The sequence below is a fragment of the Dama dama genome, chromosome 1 (genome assembly GCF_033118175.1).
Source record: "Dama dama isolate Ldn47 chromosome 1, ASM3311817v1, whole genome shotgun sequence".
Classification (NCBI taxonomy): Eukaryota; Metazoa; Chordata; class Mammalia; order Artiodactyla; family Cervidae; genus Dama; species Dama dama.
The window spans coordinates 42637185-42655923 of record NC_083681.1 but is presented as its reverse complement, the minus strand read 5'-3'; the positions used below and the strand labels follow the sequence as shown (position 1 = coordinate 42655923).

Sequence of the window (18739 nt, the reverse complement as noted above, 5' to 3'; positions counted from 1 at the left end):
TGAATCTACATATAGTTCTGGCCATCAGAAAGAGTCCATCTTACTTAATTAGTACCACCACCCACTTCCTTTAAATAAAGTACAATAGTTCACCCAGTTGGTATAAATGAGGCCAACTGATGAAGCCAGGTGGGAAGAACAGGGCTTCTGTGCCATTACTAACCAGGGGCTGTAACAGCAGGTGGGCCTCTTTCTGTTTGGACATAGCTGCTTCAGTACAGGGGGACATAGACTTCGGTTTAGGACTCTGCCATCCGTTAGCTATGTATGATCTTAGATAATTCTCTTCATTTGGGGGTCAGAGTTTTCTTTCTATAAATTTGAAATTAGTCAAGCTGGGGTTTCTTGACCCAGAAAAGAGACTTTCAGCACAACTAGTCATTGTTCACAGCATTTAGAAATGGTTAGCGATGGCAATAAATCTAAAAGATGAGAGGAAGTAAGTGTAGTCAATCTAAGTAAACATTAAAATATTGACACAGCTTAACTAGGAAAATCTAATAGTTTTCAGTGTTTCTCTACTCTTTTGTTTATGAAAAAAGCGAATGTCTGGGGGATGATATATCTTCACAGATGGGACATTAATACCATATGTTTCTGCTTTTTTCTCCTTTATTTATATTTTAAATATTTATAGCCATTTCCTCTAAAGAACTTGACAAAACAGGTAGATTTGTCTTTCAATCAGTACTTCCCTAGGCTTTGAGTCAAACTGGCTGCTAGCTGTCCCCCAGTATCTGTTTTTCCCTGTTATTCAGTAATGGAACCTTTGGTTTTTAGCTGAGTACATGGCTATCTGGAAGAAAATTATGTCCCATCTTTCTCTCACTCAACATAAAAATCATGTCCTTAGACCACAACTAAGAAAGGGGGAAAAAAAACCTTATTTCTAGATGTAAAATGCAGAAAATCTTGTTTTTAGATCTTATTTCTACATGTAAAAAGTTTGGTAATTTTATTTTTTAAATTTACTAGTACACTAACCACAATATCTTAACTCTAGAGAATCTCTCACCCTTTCTACATTTTGCAGAATTAATAATAAATATTCTGAAAATATCTTTGATCTTAATGAAATTACTTTTTTCCACAACAGGGTAAATATGTTACATCAATACCAGAGACACCTTATCTAAAAAACATCAACACTGTAAAAGATTCCAAAACATAACAACTTTTAAAGGACAACAAAATATTTTATAAAATAATACATTATTTCTCTTATTCTAAGATTATATCTGGAGTCAATATACAAACATACTATGATAACAAGAAACAAAGGAAACAAATACATGCTAGCTGCAAGTGAGGTCTTTTCATAACAATTTCAAATCCAAAGACAAGTGATTTCATTACTATTGACTATATTTTTAACTCTATTAATACCTGGATCATATTAGATTACTTCACATATTAAAATATTCATTTTAATGAACTTGTCCCCACCCATAATGTGATGATAAAAATAAAAGTCTATACTGTTTTTACTTCAAAAAGATTATCTTTCACAAGTCAGTGAATCTGTGTTCAATACAGAAACAATTTGAGCTCATATTTGAGCACTACCATATATAAAGCAGCAATTCAATTATAAAATGAAAACAATCCAATTTTGATATGGACAAATGATTTGAACAGAAACTTCGTCAAAAAGCATAAGAAAAAAATAATCAACAACATTAATCAGAGAAAACAACAACATTAATCGGAGAAACCAAACAATGAGATGCTACTATACACATACCAGATGGCCAAATATTTAAAAGTCTGAAGACACCAAATATCGATAAGATTGTAGAATAACTGCAACTCTTATACATTGTTGGTAGGGGTGTAAAATGGTACAACCACTTTGGGAAAATATGTTGCAGTTTCTTATAAAATTAAGAATACACCCACTATGACCCAGAAATTTAACTAAGTATTGACTGAAGGGAAATGAAAAAATATTGTCACAAAAAGACTCATAGGAATATTCATAGCAGTTTTATTCATTATAGCAAAAAATTGGAAATAGCCTAGGTATCCACCAATAGAATGGATAGACTGTCTTATATACACAATAGAATACTACACAGCCAAAAAAAAAAAAAGAAACTTCTGATAGACCTAACAGTATGGGTCAAAAACATTATGCTAAGTGTGTGCATAATATAAAGGTGTGCATGCTATATAATTCCATTTACAAGAAGTTCTAAAATGGGGAAAATTAATCCAGGGTGAAAAAAAAAAATCAGACTGGTGACAGTGATTACTTCTAGGAGTGTTGGGGGCAAGAACTGACTGGGAACAAGCATAAAGGAACATTCTGGGATAACAGTGCCATATTACATCATGATAGGGGACTGGGTTATACATATGTGTTAAATTTCCAAGAATGGAAACTTAAAATTTGTGTATCTCATTATATATAAGTTTTACATTGAAAGAAAAAAGGTCCAAAAAATATCACACTCTAGTTCATGATATGCATGCCAAACTAATTAGGAAGAAGTACACTGAAACCAACAATTTACTTTGAAATGCATCCCCCAAAAAGATGGATAAATGGGTGATAAAGAAGTGAACAGAAGCATTAATATGGGATAAACTAAGTACAGTAAAATGTTAATTGTACAGTGTAGATAGTAGACATTTGGTGCTCACTATAAACTTCATTCAGCTTTGAAAAAAGACTTTTCTTCTGATCACACTACCTGGCTTGAGGGACGTTGTTCCCCAATCAGGGATCAAACCCAGGTCCCAGCAGTGAACACACCAAATCCTAACCACTGGATCACAGGGGATTCTCTAAAGTTTTTCATAAACAAATGTAGGAGGGGGAAAAAAACTTACTCCATCACTCAAGATTCAACTCAAAATCAATTACTTATGAGCCCTTTCCTGTTACCCTTAGCATCGGAAGGGTGCAAAGTCTTACTGTCTTACTAGTCAGACTTACTAGTCTTATTGTCAGTAGCATTAATTTGGCAAGTTTATGTCAGTTATCTTTTCACATACTGTCTTATATTTACAAAATAAACTGTAAGCCTTTTGGGGGGACTGCTTCTTGAGAGTGGGAATAAAAAAGACTGCAGTGATCTGTTGACTATTTTTTCTTTGTAAGTAAAAATTCTTCAACGAGCCATAATTCCCAAAAAACAACCTATCAGTCAACTTAAATACCAGTATATATGCACACACAACACACATACATGCATCTGAAAACTAACAACCATTATAACCTTTAACCAATGCTTGTGTTTTTTGTTTTTTTGTGAGTCCTTGCCTATTAATGAAATACACTATGCTTACTGAATTCAACTACTCAAGCGACATGCACAAAAAAAATTGGTGAGCTCTTTCTCAAAATACTCTGTGAAGTGCTATGGCACCAGAGGTCTCAGATCTTTGAGGATAAAGGTGTCTTCAGGAAGTTAAATGAAGGCTATAACTCTATGATCACAGAAGATGAAAAAACATTTACATAAAAAGTGATGCCATTCTTTAAAACTGACATCTTCCCATTGTTCAATACAACATTTAATTAACCTTAAGAAGTTTTGTTATTTTCATGTTTAAAAATTATATATAATATTTATATTTAGGATCTTAAAATTTCCTGTCACTTTACAAATACCTTTTCTCTGTATCTGTTAAAGGACAATAATAAAACATTTAAGAATCTGTTATCCTCCTTTAAGGAATATATATATCAGGATAAGAAATCAATATTTAGACATGAGCAAAAGGAAAGAAGCATATAAATCATACATATTTTAATTTTAATAATTCTACATTTTTGTCCCCAAAAGAAAAAATATGAAGCAGGAAGTACCAGATATAGTAAACACTCAAACAAGTTTTTCTTAATTCATCTGAATTGTCATGACATAACTCTGAAAGAAACTACAATTTACTTTCAGTTTAGAGGGGTCTCCCTCACTGCCATGTATGAATAACCAAGAGAATGATTACTGTAGCCTTAAAACATTACTGATAACTATGATTGATTCAAACTGCAGAAACGTTAACTTATTATGAAGAGAAATGCAGTAACTTCTGCTGGAACAAACTATGAATGATAAATAAGCAGGTGGCTTTTACTACTAATCTGAGCGTAAATATGAACAAGTACCTAATTAACAGGCTTTAGATGCCTCAAGTACAAAGTTAAGACTGTATAAAATCTCCATGTTGTACTTACTAATATAAAGTGAAAAGTGAAAGTGAAGTCGCTCAGTCGTGTCTGACTCTTTGGGACCCCATGGACTGTAGCCCACCAGGTTCCTCCAGCCATGGGATTCTCCAGGCAAGAATACTGGAGTGGGTTGCCATTTCCTTCTCCAGGGGATCTTCCCGACCCAGAGATCGAACCCAGATCTCCCGCATTGCAGGCAGACGCTTTAAACCTTTGACCATATTAGAGAATATTCAACTACTTTACCTAGAAAATTAACAAAAAAGAATATGTCACATTGAATGGAAAATTTATCCTAGCCAAAATAAGTCTCTGGAATACAATTAATATACTTAAAAATTCTTAAAGGAAAAGTGAGAGAACACTTTAACAGTCTAAGTTATCTATCTAAAAGGCAAAAAAGTATTTAATATTAAAAAATAATATAGCTCTAGCACTATTTGGAAAATTTATCCAAACAGGTCTTAAACAATGATCTGATAATTATAAAAAAATTCTTGATTTATGAAGTTAACATAAAAAGTAAAAACTACAAGATAGTTCAAAGCACCTATATGAATGTGCTTCCAGCTTAGAAAAGCCCACCAAGGGACATGTGGAAACAGCAGGCAGCCTGGGATCTTAAGTTAAATTCCAACATTCCAAATTCCAATTCTACTACTGACACACTCCCCTCTTCATGGCTCTAGAGTATCACTTATAACGAAGACGAAATGGAGCAACCATAAACTTCCCTGTATTCCAATTAGCAACTGTACACAAAGTGACTTGGTCTCCATTTTTAACCCTAGTGATCAAAATAATTCAGGGAAGTTAAAATTAGCTTCTTACCAGAAAAAAAGCTGAGAATAAGTGATTTAGTGGTTATAATGAACACTATTTATGCTAGAAATTCTCTTTTTAGGAAAGATGTATTAACATATATTCACACATGCAAAAACAATAGGTACCATTGTTTAATGCCTTTTTTGCTCTGCACAAGATCCTCCTCGTGTGCTGTGCTGTGCTTAGTCGGTCAGTCGTGTCCGACTCTTTGCGACCCCATGGACTGCAGCCCGCCAGGCTCCTCTGTCCATGGGATTCTCCAGGCAAGGATACGAGAGCAGGTTGCCATGCTGTCCTCTAGGGGATCTTCCCAGCCCAGGGATCGAACCAGGTCTCCCACATTGCAGATGGATTCTTTTCCATCTGAGCCACCAGGGAAGTCTTCTCTGGTGGCACAGTGGTTAAAGAATCTGCCTACAATGCAGGAAACATGGGTTTGATCCATGTGTCAGGAAGCTCCCTTGGAGTAGGAAACAGCAACCTGCTCCAGTATTCTTGCCTGGGAAATTCCATGGACAGAGGAGGTGGGGGGCTAAAGTCCATGGGGTCGCGAAGAGTCGGACACGACAGCATGCACACAAAGGATAAACTGAGCTCGGCAGCCATGTGATTTGTCCTCAGTCACATTCCAGAAGATGGTTAAGCAGAAATTCAAACTCATGTTGTCTGACTCAAGAATTTATGCTCAATTGTGATCAACCATCTCACGCAGATCCTCACTGCAAAAGTACAGAGCAGGAAATGACACTATTTGGAAGACCTTTCAGCAAGCACAGAGCACTGAGGCTATAGACGACTAGGGAACACCACTCACTATGGCTCTGGAGAAGAAACATCCCTGTCACGCAGGACAGTGTGACTGCATGATTCAGGTAATGCAGATTTCCTCTGCCACTGACTTAGATAACTTGAGGCACCCTGGGTATGAATTTGAAGCCAGTGACAAACTATGGAAAAATTAAACACAGAGTGATATAAACATTTTACTGAAAAAAACTACTTTAGTAGCAGTATGAAACTAGCTGGAGAAGAATTTAACTGAAAGGATGGCCTGAACAATGGCATTAACTGTGGGAACATATAAGAAAAGTGAGACAAATTTAAAAAGAAAAATAAAACACTTTGAAGTGAAAGTGGGAAAGGAAAGGAAAAGTGTGGCAAGTTTCTAACTTGGGTAAATCACCAAGAGGAAAAGGTTTGGAAGAGCACGTTTACTTGAAAATGCTGAATTTCCAGTTCCTAGGTGGATTTTTTTTCCCCCTGCAGGCAGTTCCACCTCCTAATCCTTACCCACACAGCCCCCTGCTAGTATCCTCTTGATGCCTTGAGTGAATGAAGTCGCTCAGTCGTGTCCAACTCTTTGCGACCCCATGGACTATAGCCCACCAGGCTCCTCCATCCATGAAATTTTCTAGGCAAGAGTACTGAAGTGGGTTGCCATTTCCTTCTCAAGGGGATCTTCCCGACCCAGGAATCAAACCTGGGTGTCCCACATCACAGGCAGACGCTTTACCGTCTGAGCCACCAGGGAATCTTGATGCCTTAGAGCTGTCCAAAACTACCTGATTGTTACATTTCATACTGGTGTAGGTGTGAGCCTTTTAAAAGAAGCATCTTCTATTTCTCTGCTAATGAGGTTGATCAAGCTTAGCAAATTAAATAAATCCCTTGAGAACAAAGCCAATATCCCCGAACCCGCTCTCTAATCACTCAATAGACACCTGACTGAATGGCTAAAAGGAAGCCATTTGGCACTTCTTATAAAAGGCTACTAATTTTCTTTAAAAGAGAAGAGTCAAGTTCAGCTTTTCCCTAAGTGTTCTAAGCTTGTAATTTCAAAAACCTCCAGTTATTTACTATCCTAAATGAATCCTTGTTGTCCCTCTCATTTCTTCCCTCCTTTAAAAAAAAAAAAGTTTTATTAAACTAATCTTGTGTGTATTTTAGTTTACTAAGGCTAGAATTATTTGGTAAAATATCTGTCTCAAAAGAAAAACAAGTAACATTCTTTTCAAATTCCATACAACCGCGTGGGACAATTATATGAAGCATTTGTAAAATTCACTCCAGTCCCAACTACTATTTTCCATTGCAAATTAATTTTCATACTATTATTTTCCAAGTCTATTTTGACACTTGATTTCTCTTTCTCTAAATGTAACTAGATCAGCTTAAGCTGAGGAAAGAAAGACATATTTTTATGTACAAGCAGATGTCATTAACTATAAATAGATTACTTAAAAACTTGTCCCCAAACTAGTTATTTTCTTTAAATAAGAATCTTTAATTCCAAGGTTTCAAATCTTATGTTTAAATTAACTATGACAAATACTTGATGGAAAAAATAACCTGAGATGTCAAATTTCCTAAAGAGTTAATTGTTTTCTTCAAATCATGGCACTCATTGATCTTGTAAATTAATGAAGTACACACAAAGAGCTACAACCACTCACGGCTAAAGAAGTCATCTACAGAATGATCTCAACCATGGAAATGGGCCTTTCCAAAGAAGATACAAATTCTTTCTCCTAACTCAATCTATTAGGGAAATCGTTGAAAAGGAAAGTCCTAAAATCTGTCCACTCAGTAAATATTCAGCAATTAAGCATTCCACTCCCATAGATAAAGTAGTCCACCAAAGCAATGAAAGTACGTCTGCTGAAAGGGCTTTTTTCTAGTTTCAAAGACTTCTTTCTCTACTCAGACTTCCCTGGTGGTCCAATGGTTAGAAATCCGCCTGCAAATGCAGGGAACGTGGGTTTGATCCCTGGTCCAGGAAGATTTCAAGTGCTGCAGAGCAACTAAACTGGTGCACCACAACTACTGAAGTCCATGCGCCTAGAGTCTGTGCTCTACAATAAGAGAAGCCACTGAAGTGAGGAGCCCGTGCATCGCAATGAAGAGTCGTCCCCACTCGACGCAAGTAGAGAAAGCCTTCAAGCAGCAACTAAGACATAGTACAATAAAAAATAAACTAATAAATAAAATTAAAAAAAAATTAAAAGCCAAAGACAAGTAATATTTTGTAATGTTTCAGAGATATAATTTAAATTAGGTATAAGATCTGATCTCCCTGATTTTTTTCCCTTACCATTTACACCTTCATAAAACTATGCAGTTTCCTCTGTTGCTTAAGCAATAAATTTTATTAAGGGATTTTTTTTTTCCCTAATTAAACTTCTCCTGAAGGAAGGAATTCCTTGGTGGTCCAGTGGTTGGAACTCCGAGCTTTCACTGTCCTGCCGCAAGCCAGGTTCCATCCCTGGTCAGGGAACTAAGATCTCACAAGCCAATAAACAAATTAATAAACATTTTTTAAATTAAAAAAAAATTCCCCTGAAGGAAATGGGAGTATATACTGATATAATCTTTCCGGAATACAATTCAGCAATATACCTCAAAACTACTTTCAAAATTGTTCTTTTGGCTTTCAGGAAAGGCTGGACCCAGAAATCTTAAATGGTGTTTCAAGCTCTGTCTCCTCATTTTTCAGCTATCTTTGCCTCTCTCCAATACTCAGACAGACTCTCTATACATGGTGGGGAAAACACTGACAGCCCCAACTCAGTCACATTATCCTACCTTAGTTACCCTAGTAGAAAAAAAGACTTTCTAGTTCCCTCCAAAAGAAAAGACCCATAAATGACTCTAAATGGCCCAGCTTAAGGTATAGGGTGGGAGCAATGAGGACACTTTCCCTGGAACCACAGGGAATAGAACATGCTTCCCAAAGGAAGAGATGCTAGGCAGAAAATTAATGTATGTCCATATAAATGTACATGCCCTTGATCCAGCAATTCTACTTCAAGGAATTAAAACTGACACAATTATTCAAGAAAGGAGTACGTCAAGGCTGTTTATAGTCACCCTGCTTATTTAACTTAATATGCAGAGTACATCATGTGAAACGCTGGGCTGGATGAATCACAAGCTGGAATCAAGACTGATGGTAGAAATAGCTCAGATATGCAGATGACATTAACCTAATGGTAGAAAGTGAAGAGGCTCCTGATGAAGGTGAAATAGGACAGTGAAAAAGCTGGCTTAAAACACAACATTCAAAAAACTAAGATCATGGCATCCAGTCCCATCACTTCATGGCAAAGAGAAAGGGAAACAATGACATATTTTATCTTCTTGGGCTCCAAAATCACTGCAGATGGTGACTGCAGCCATGAAATGAAAAGACACTTGCTCCTTGGAAGAAAAGCTATGACAAACCTAGACAGTATATTAAAAAACAGAGACATCACTTTGCCAACAGAGGTCTATCAAGTCAAAGCTATGGCTTTTCCAGTAATCATATATGGATGAGAGTTGGTCCATAAAGAAGGCTTACTAAAGAACTGATGCTTTCAAACTGTGGAGCTGGAGAAGACTCCTGAGAGTCCCTTGGACCGCAAGGATATCAAACCAGTTAATCCTAAAGGAAAGCAACCCTGAATATTCATTGGAAAGAATGATGCTGAAGTTGAAATTCCCAATACTCTGGCCACCTGATGTGACGAGCTGACTCATTGGAAAAGACCCTGATTCTGGGAAAGATTAAGGGCATGAGGAGAAGAGAATGACAGAGGATAAGAAGGTTGGATGGCATCGACATTTACTGGGAAAGATTAAGGGCATGAGGAGAAGAGAATGACAGAGGATAAGATGGTTGGGTGGCATCAACGTTTACTTGACTCAATTTGTGGAAGACAGTGAGGGACAGGGAAGCCTGGCATGCTGCAGTCCATGGGGTTGCTAAGAGTCGGACACAACTGAGCGACTTCACTTTCACGCATTGGAGAAGGAAATGGCAACCCACTCCAGTATTCTTGCCTGGAGAATCCCAGGGACGGGGGAGCCTGGTGGGCTGCCATCTATAGGGTTGCACAGAGTCGGACACAACTAAAGCGACTTAGCAGCGGCAGCAGCATTTTATAGATACAGAAATTCAGACAGAAAAATTAAGTAATTTATCTAAAGTTAGAACTTCTTAGAGCCAAAAGTGAAAGTTTTACTCACTCAGTCATGTCTGACTCTTTGAGACCTCATAGGCTGTAACCCACCAGGCTCCTCTGTCCATGGGATTCTCCAGGCAAGAATACTGGAGTGAGTAGCCATTCCCTTCTCCAGGGGGTCGTCCCCACCCAGGTGAATCGCAGTCTCCTGCAGTGCCAGCAGATTCTTTACCATCTAAGCCACCAGGGAATCCCCTCTTAGAGCCAAAACCAGGAATCAAACCCAGATCATGTGACTCCATCCCACGCTTTTAACTACTTAACTTCACTGTCTGTCTCTTTAACTACTTATCCCAAGCAATTAAAGATGAATGCAAAGACTTAGCAGAAGAATTCATCACAGTTATTATTACTTGTACATTAAATTATGTTAATTATTAATAATATTTAGTTAATAAAAATTAACGCTACCATATATACACATACATATGTGTATATACACACATATATTTTTTAGAATATGCAAAGTTGCCACTAATATACAGTTAAGTTTTAAAAAACACATATTGAATAAATTAAACAGATACTATGAACTTGTTTTTTAAGAATTAAAATAAGACTATACATATAGATGCACACAAAAATCTCTGGAAATATATCTTAAATTAAAATGTCAGCAATATACCACTTTATACCCACTAGGATAGCTATAACTGAAAAGACAGATAACAGATAACAATGAAAGACTAGCAATTCCAAAGTCGAGAACAATCTTGATCCCTTAGGAGAATGGCAAGTAGTTCACTACAGCTAAGGCTTATTTATTTGCCAATTATCAGCTACTCAGATTATTTTTCTAAGTTTTTCAACAATTTCTTCAATAGCTTCAAACCTCATGATCCATAAGTACAAATAGCTCTTGGCAAACATGGTGATTTCACCATAGTATTTTAATTATCCATTAAAAATAAACAATCCCTTGACGTCTCTGTGTCATATGTACACAGAAGAAAAGACCACTTATACTATTTTGCTGGTTTTTTCTTATTTATATGTTTTGATAACTAATTATTCTGTTTAATCATTAGTAGAAGAAAACAGTTCCATTATAACTAGAAAAGAAAAAGAAAGCAATAGGGACAATTTTCAGAAACCATTACTTCAGTTTAATTGTACAAATTAAATCAGTCCAGGATCTACATGTTTTTGAAATTAAGGTATTGTTTTTAAAAAACTGCTTCAACTAACATTCATGCTTACTGAGTAATAAAAACGGTATCATTATTTGTTCAGATTAAAAATCAAACAGGAAAGACTGCAAAGCATCAATTAAAAATAAATATGAACACAGTACTACAAAATTTATTTTTCTTTTGAAAGTAACAGAAAATATGATGCTTGTTTAGCTGTGCTTTGATTTGTACATGAATGTTATGACTATATTTCTAGGTAACAAAGTTTTGTCGGTGCTGGGACTGAGTAAAAACAGGTACAAACACAAAGATGTCCTATTCCCACACTTTTGTTTCTGAATATGCCCTTTCACTGTGCTGAATTCTAATAGAGCAGACCAGTTAGTGCTATAGGCCAATTGGGAAGGAACGGATTATCTCCTGAAGCACAGTCCTGAGATAGATCCTTGGGACAGAAAGCTAGAACCAGGAAGTGGACCCTGGATAAACCTGACAGGAATGGATTATGTAGCCCCCACCTAGGGCCTAGACTTAAGGAGACAAATTAAAAGGAAAGATAAGCTCTAGCACATGAAGGTACGCCAGAAACTAGATAGGACAGAATTCCTTTAGGAGACCACAGACTGGCAAGGAGTACACTACACTTTGCAAACCAAATGACTGACTTACTCTCTGGCTTTGCTCCTCTTTTATTTTCAACCTTTAGAAAAGTCTTTTTTTCAATAATCCAGCCTTGTTTCAGCTGTGTCTGAGCAAATAAAGGGGAAATGACTGGGTGAAGAGGGAGTTATTTGAGCCAGAATGTGAAGAAAAAAGTGGTGCTGCACAAGAACAGTAGAGATATGGAAGAACTGCGGCTCCAAGGTCAAGCCAGCTCTTCCCATGTGGTGGCTTTCCTTCCATCGCCAACCCTGGAAGACTATACAGTTTTCATTTTATTAAGAGAACTAGGAAGTTTCTATACAAATACGGAGAAACAAATCAACTATCACAAGGTCTGAAGAGATGGGTACTAGAGTCAAGGATAAGCAACTTTCTGTACTGTTTGAAATTTTTATAACAAGTATGTTACTCCAACAAGTAAAATATAACACACACTATCAACAGACAGCTCAGTCAAACCAGGAACAAACTGATACACCAAAACCATGACAGTATGAGTCAAAATAGACAAGTAGAATAGAAAACAGATGAGTAGAGTAGAAAATGAGTAGAAAAATAGATGAATAGAGTTTCGGATGCCCTGGACAGAAGAATAAGTCAAGAGACAAGCAGAGAATATTGGCCAAAAAGTAGGTCTAAAGTAAGTAAAGTCAAGATGTGAGTAAAACAGTATGCACAGACTACAGAGAAAGGAAACCAGACCACAGTCTGAAGTCAAAGGCAATCAACCTGCTTTCTATAAAAGCAAGCACTGTGTCACCCTATTTGTGCTTATAGTTGTGAAAGCACAACACTGCTTTACAAGAACTGAGTGGCACTACCCTAGATTCCAAGACCAGAAAAAAAAATATTTTACTCTTCAGGAGCCTAATTCTCTCTTGGAACAACTTAGTAGGTATGACACTCATCTCCCTCTGATATACTATTTACACGATGTAAAACTAAAATATTTTAAGTTACTTGTTGGATGTTTAAAATATTGTTTTAATTTCATGTTCTTAATTTCCAAGGAAATATACCTTACAAACTAAAATTCCTTTCATTTATGTGACTTTTCATTAACTTTCATTCTTTGGCTTAACAGTCTTTCATAAAAAACAGGTTTTCAATCCTGCTCAGTTCCAAGGCTGCTATAGAATCTTAAACAAAATATCAATATGCTAGAAGGGATAAATTAAAAACTGCTTCTTGGGGAACATATTTTAACACCTGGGTAACACTTAAACAATCCACTATTCCAAAATAATATTTTAACATAAAAGTCTATAGGCTTTTTAATTACATATATATATATATATCTGTGAAGATCCACTAAGTGGCTTCTTTTTTTTTTTTTTTTTTGGTTGTCAAATGATCCTTTATTTTTCTTTTTCCTTTGCAGTTCTTAACTAGCTGGGCACTCCACTGCACCACTGTTGATATCATCTATGATGTCATGAGGGTGTCGGCCATCAACATTGCAACCCACAGACTGGGCGGTCCCCAGGATCTCTTTAATGGTTCCAGAAAGTTCTCTAGCTAGAGACCGGTGCCGCATCTGCCGGGCAATGTTGACAATCTCATCAAAAGTGATGTTTCCACTGTGCTTAATGTTTTTCTGCTTCTTTCTGTCCCTTGGTGGTTCCTTGAGGGCTTTGATGATCAGGGCAGAAGCAGAAGGTACCACCTCAATCTGGGCTTGTCTGTTCTGAATGGTCAGTTTCACTGTAATCCTCAGACCCTTCCAATCACCAGTTGCCTTGGCTATGTCATCACCGACCTTTTTTGGAGACAGGCCCAACGGGCCGATCTTGGGGGCCAGGGCAGACGTGGCACCGACTTCCCCACCGGTGCACCTCAGGTACACGACTTTGATCTCGTTGGGGTCAAACTTAGGCGGCATGGTGGAGGCGGCTGGTGTCGGATGAACCCGGATTCGGGACGACCGAAGAAAGTTGCACCTTCGCCTCCTCCTAGCCGAAAGCCGAAAGCCACTAAGTGGCTTCTTAAAGCAAGCACACTCTTCCTCATGAGTATGGAAAACAGTGCTCGCTTCGGCAGCACATATACTAAAACTGGAACGATACAGAGAAGGTTAGCATGGCCCTTGCGCAAGGATGACATGCAAATTCGTGAAGCGTTCCATATTTAAAAAAAAAAAAAAAAAGAGTATGGAAAACAGTATGGTATTTCACTGTTGTCTCTGAACTTCTGTGGTATTCATAATACTTACTACAGGTTACACCATGCTTTAGGTTTCAAAACTTGAAAATCCTCTTTAACTTTTGGTCACAGTTATGATCAAATAAAGCATTAAATTTAAGAAGCTTGAAAAGAAGTAATTTTCTTCTGAGATTATAGCTAATAACCTTTCACAGTGATCACTTTGCGTAGTTTGACACTTAACTTTCCACAAAAGACACTACTGATAAGGAGCAGACATTTCTCAGCATAATTAGGAGTCCAGACTCACCTGTCAAACCAAAAAATAGCAACCACAAACTGCAAGAGAAAAATATTTTCCAAAGCAAGTTTATCTTCCTGGCTGCCAAAGTTCTACAGAAATATTTTTAAACCTTCTTGTGCAACAGGTTTTTAAATTTTGTTTTCTGAAGTATCAAGAATTTCAACTCCAGAGATTAGGTGCAGAAGGACAAGAAAACAATGCAATGAAAAGTGACAAGCCTCAAAAACACCCCAGGAAACACAAAAATAACTGTCTTAGTTACTCTAATATAATCATCATTGATTGCCTATCCAACGCTCCTTTTCCGGTTCTGAAACTATTACTTATCAGTTCTCCTCTTCTGGTCCCAATATTTCAGCCAAATCAAAGATCGAGTCATGGTTGATCACTCCAGTGCCTTTGCCACTACTACTATCCCCTCACCTAAAAATCCCATCCCTATTCCTCTCCCTCACTCTTCTTCACTCCTTGCCAGTCCCCACAATGTATTCTTAAATAAGAGTTTTTACTTAAAGTGAGAAAATCGAATTCTATTTAATCCCATTTAATTCCATTTATGATCTGTGTGAAAGTGGGCTAATTACTCAACTTTGATGGACCCCACAGGGTAACTCACTGTGTTACCATGAAGAGTTATTGAGATAATGTATGTGGAAACTAATTTTTTAAAAACATAAAAGGAAGATAAATCTCTGCATATGAAGCAAATTCCTAAAGAAAGAAATGTAAACTGTGTGGCACATCCAAAGAAAGCATCCGTAGACCTTACTGACACAATATGGAGAGAAGAAATGGCACCAGTCGAAGTGGGGCTTCCCTGGTGGCTCAGCGGTAAAGAATCCACCCGCCAGTGCAGGAGATGTGGGTTCCACTCCTGGGTCAGGAAGATCCCCTGGAGAAGGAAATGGCAACCCACTCCAGTATTCTTACCTGGGAAATCCCATGGACAGAGGAGCCTGGGGGACCACAGTTTATGGAGTTGCAAAAGAGTGAGACACAACTTAGGGACTGAACAACAACGAACAGCTAGCATTACAAAAACTGCATGAACCACTGTGTCTGTAGTTGGCAGAATTGTATCCTACAAAATTCATATCCACAGAATGTGACCTTATTTGGAAATAGTGTCTCTGCAGTATTAATTAGTTAAGGATCTCAAGATGAAATCATTCTGGATTTAGGGTGGGCACTAAATTCAATGATTACTTCTGTATAAAAGAAAGGAGATTTGGACACAGAGATACCGAAAAGAAGGCCATGTGAACATGAGGCAGAGATGAGAGTTCAGTCAGCCAGTCAGTTCAGTCGCTCAGTTGTGTCCAACTCTTTGCAATCCCATGGACAGCAGCACACCAGGCCTCCCTGTCCATCGCCAACTCCCGGAGTTTACTCAAACTCATGTCCACTGAGTCAGAGATGCCATCCAACCATCTCATCCTCTGTCGTCCCCTGCTGCATACCAGGCTCTTGTGTCCTCCATCATCTCCCTGAATTTGCTCAGATTCGTGTTCACTGAGTCAGTGATGCTGCCTAACCATTTCATCCTCTGCCACCCCTTCTCCTTTTGCCTTCAGTCTTTCCCAGTATCAGAGTCTTTTCCTGTGCGTCTGTTCTTTGCATCAGGTGGCCAAAGTGTCAGAGCTTCAGCTTTAGCAACAGTCCTTCCAATGAATATTCAGGGTTGATCTCATTTAGGACTGACTCGTTGGATCTCCTTGTAGTCCAAGGGACTCTCAAGAGTCTTCTCCAACACCACAGTTCAAAAGCATCAATTCCTCGGCACTCAGCTTTCTTTATGGTCCAACTCTCACATTCACACATGACTACTAGAAAAACCATAGCTTTGACTAGATGGACCTTTGTTGGCAAAGTAACGTCTCTGCTTTTTAATATGCTGTCTAGGTTGGTCATAACTTTTCTTCCAAGGAGTAAGCGTCTTTTAATTTCATGGCCGCAGTCACCATCTGCAGTGCTTTTGGAGCCCCCAAAAATAAAGTCTATCACTACTATGATGAGAGTTATGCTGCCACAAATAAAGTAAGCCTAGGACCACCAGAAGCCAGAAGAAACAAGGAAGGATTCTTCTGTTTTAAGACACCAACTTTGTGATAATTTGTTACGGGAGCCCTAAGAAATTAACTGTTGGAGAACTAGCCTGTAGCGATTACACAATAAATCATACTGTCGTTAAGATATTTTAGAAAGTAAGGATTATTTCTCTATTGTGTGCTCAGCCGTTTAGTCGTGTCTGACTCTTTGTGACCCATGGAAAGGGGTCACAATGGCTCCACGGTCCATGGAATTTTCCAGGTAAGAATACTGGAGTGGGTTGCCATTTCCTACTCCAGGGGATCTTTCCAACCCAGGAATCAAACCCGCATCTCCTGTGTCTCCTGCATTAGCAGGCAGATTCTTTATCACTGAGCCACCTGGGAAACCCATTTCTGTGGTGCTTCCATATAATAATGTTTCCTTAAAATATAAGCTTTTTTATTTTCTTAATCTTTTTGTTCTATACTCGAGAATAATCAGTAACTATAGAACTACACAATTAAAAAAATCTAGTCTATTTAAATCTATTTATACTTAAGCAGCAGTCATATGAAATATTTCCACAGGTAAAATATTTCTTTATTTCCTTTGTTCAGTAAACAATGGGAACCTTACAAGTATAACTAAAATTTTTTCTGAAAAATTCTATAATGAAGATACTGATATATATAAGGAAAAGTAAAATTATGAAATCATAAAAGATATTTTCCTTCACAATGTAGCTTACAAAAATGAGAACTTCAAATGAATAGCATTTACTTTATAAACAACTGCATAACCCAAATTATTAATCAAATTCAGCAGTAATTAAAAAAGCACCATAAATCTTGTGATATTTAATGATCTCATTTTTGACAACAGCAAACTTTCTAAAGTAATAAATACTAGTCTACCAATACAATTTAGTCAATGGCTTCACTGTTAAAATAGTTTTTAATGAATATTATCACCATACTGGGCACAACAACCTACAATATATGTTAACCCAAGCTGGGAAATAAAATTGCTTCTCACAAAGTTATTTTGAGAGGTTAGATTTCTTAGGAATTCATGTTTTAGATAGTTGCATCCAAATGTAAAGCTTACCCTGAAACCACTCTCTTAGCACACTTCACCACTATCTTTTTCCAACAGTACCCTGTCCATTAGTGCTCATTTTACCTGTAGATTTCTGGTTCTATAATGTGCCTATGTGACTTGTCATCACCCACAAAATCCCCACAGCTGATCAGTGAAATGTTTTGATGGACCCCATTATAGAAAGTCTCCAAGACTAATGATATGGCAATAGTATTTTCCAAAGTGCATACTCTTTTTAGGGGGGAATATTCAGAGCACACTGATATATCTGTATCCTGTATACATGTGTTCCAGACTTCAAGTCCTAAGGAACTTCCTTCCCATACCTATCTCCGCTCTCTCCAGGATCAAGTGCTCTCATTCTATTGATTCCCACTCTTCTTTTTGCCTTTCTGTATGCTCACATCTGTCCTATACACTTTAAAACTCTCAGCGGACCACACTACTTCTTGCAATTCAATTTAAACATGTCTTATTAAGCACTAATCAGCCAGACCAAAAAAAAAAAAAAATAGTCTTTTTATTTTGAAGACAAAGTATTCCATGTTTTCCACCCAGATATTCTTACCTCTCAATATTCAGATGACTCAAACAGATGGTCTTAATCTGCTGCTTTCACTTCCAATTCTTTCTCCTGTTTAAAGTTTCACTATTTGTTTTACAATACAACATTCTGGCTGAAACAATTTTGGAGTAAAGACTATCCTTGATATAAATTCTCAACGGATAGCATGGTGTATTGGAATACAGGCATCAGGAAACTTGCAGTCCAGGATAAAAGCTGTGTGACCATTCACAGGTAACAACATGTAGCAGAAAAGGGTTGTGGGAACATGGGCACACTGGTTCCTCATCCATAAATTACGTTGAGTCAGATGATGTATACTTAACTTTCAATTCTAAAATTTTATGGAACACAAAGATCTTCACTAACTCCACATCTCACAGACCTCTATCTGCCACCCTTGATGCTGAGAAATAGTCCCCCCACTTTCTATGACTCTGGATACCAATCTCCTCCACCTCTGTGTACCTGGATTAAGATTAGCTTCATGCAACAGAAAACTGTAATTTCTAGCAGTTTAAACACACAAAGTAAACAAACAAACAAACAAAAACATACAAAGTTACAGTCTTAAAAAAAAAAAATCCAGATCCTTTTGTAGTTCATGAGCATGATGATTGGGTGTTCACGCTGCTGTGTGACATGTGCCTCCTTCCTAAACCTTGTTACGACATCGGCACATTACCTGTCTGACGTGAAAAAAAAAAAGAAAAAAAAAAAAAAAAATCCAGAGGCAGCTATAATAATCCCACTATAAGTCATTAGAGACCGAGGTTCTTTCCAGCTTTTTGC

At 37.4% G+C, this 18739-nt stretch overlaps 2 protein-coding genes and 2 non-coding genes across 8 annotated transcripts in view; 2 read left to right on the top strand and 2 right to left on the bottom strand.

Moving 5' to 3' along the window:
• SBF2 (SET binding factor 2) overlaps positions 1 to 18739 on the bottom strand; it is a 489641-nt gene that overhangs the window by 459414 nt on the left and 11488 nt on the right. The gene's annotated exons all lie outside the window — the stretch shown is intronic.
• LOC133060227 (large ribosomal subunit protein uL11) lies at positions 13166 to 13788 on the bottom strand. Its single transcript, XM_061147797.1, has one exon. It carries the CDS (start codon positions 13684 to 13686, stop codon positions 13189 to 13191), a length of 498 nt encoding a protein of 165 aa, XP_061003780.1. The 5' UTR covers positions 13687 to 13788; the 3' UTR covers positions 13166 to 13188.
• Positions 13829 to 13935, top strand: LOC133065142 (U6 spliceosomal RNA). Its single transcript, XR_009694860.1, has one exon. It is a non-coding gene; the product is annotated as a U6 spliceosomal RNA (small nuclear RNA).
• On the top strand, positions 18537 to 18642 carry LOC133064977 (small nucleolar RNA U13). The gene has a single exon (XR_009694798.1). It is a non-coding gene; the product is annotated as a small nucleolar RNA U13 (small nucleolar RNA).